The sequence below is a fragment of the Trichinella spiralis genome, assembly GCF_000181795.1.
Source record: "Trichinella spiralis strain ISS 195 chromosome Unknown Scfld2391, whole genome shotgun sequence".
In the NCBI taxonomy this organism is placed as follows: domain Eukaryota; kingdom Metazoa; phylum Nematoda; class Enoplea; order Trichinellida; family Trichinellidae; genus Trichinella; species Trichinella spiralis.
The window spans coordinates 1-852 of record NW_003529330.1 but is presented as its reverse complement, the minus strand read 5'-3'; the positions used below and the strand labels follow the sequence as shown (position 1 = coordinate 852).

At 53.6% G+C, this 852-nt stretch overlaps 1 protein-coding gene across 1 annotated transcript; it reads left to right on the top strand.

The window, feature by feature from the left end:
• The first annotated feature begins 25 nt into the window (after positions 1–25).
• Positions 26–599, top strand: Tsp_14080 (hypothetical protein). The gene is given in 4 exon segments (XM_003368490.1): positions 26–103; positions 165–294; positions 326–513; positions 531–599. 4 exon segments carry the CDS (start codon positions 26–28, stop codon positions 597–599), a joined length of 465 nt encoding a protein of 154 aa, XP_003368538.1.
• The last annotated feature ends 253 nt before the right edge of the window (positions 600–852 follow it).

Here is an 852-nt window from a genome sequence, read left to right as displayed (position 1 = left end):
GCTTCTCCGAGGTTCTCACGCAGTAATGAGAAAGGAGTCTGGGGTTTACCCAGCCCAGCGGCTACTCCAAGATAGCGAAAAGTGTCCCCGTGTACGAGAGCAGGTATTTCCTCCCCGCTTATCGTGAATGTTGCGGCATTCACTACTGCACGATTCAAGTACAGGGACGCGCACTTTTTCGGGTTGAACCGAAAGCCCATGGCGCTGGCCATGCCCTGGATTTTGCACAGCTGTTGTTGCATAACCCCGATGGATGGGGCGAACAGCGCGATGTCATCAGCGTAAGCCAGCGCTGTGATCGGCTGTCCTAACACGTTAACCGCAGTCGTTTCCGCCTCACACGGTAAAGATGGTAAGACTGACCGCAAGAGTGGCTCAACAAACAAACAAAACAATATACCACTGCAAGGGTCACCTTGGCGTACTCCGACTGACCAGCGCGCGGTAACGTGGGTTCCATTGGCGCCTTTGACTACAATTGTCGCGTCTTTATACAAATTCTGGATAAAACTGGTAAAAATCGGGTCCAGCCCATAGCGCTCCAACAACGAAAACAACAATTGGTGCGACACTGTGCCAAAGGCGTTGGAGATGTCTAACCAGCTGATGGCAAGCTGTGCATTAGTGCGTCTTGCCTCTTGAATTGCAACCTCCATGACGAAATTGTGCTCGGAGGTACCATCAGCTGGCTGGAAGCCTTTCTGGGCTTCCAAGGAAATCAACCCGTTTGCCCTCGCCCAGTTCGTCACTCTGCTGGCGACTACCGCACTGAGCACCCGCTGTAACACGGGCTCCAGGGCGATAGGGCCGCCAGTTGGCGAGGCGCTCCTTATCCCCGTTCCTTATAAAGGA

What these genes read in the sequence shown, in the direction of transcription:
- Tsp_14080 (XM_003368490.1), top strand. Translation starts at nt 26, where the DNA reads ATGAGAAAGGAGTCTGGGGTTTACCCAGCCCAGCGGCTACTCCAAGAT. An exon ending in GTCCCCGTGTACGAGAGCAG is followed by an intron (nt 104 to 164) that starts GTATTTCCTCCC and finishes ATTCAAGTACAG; the next exon opens with GGACGCGCACTTTTTCGGGT. An exon ending in CATCAGCGTAAGCCAGCGCT is followed by an intron (nt 295 to 325) that starts GTGATCGGCTGT and finishes CGTTAACCGCAG; the next exon opens with TCGTTTCCGCCTCACACGGT.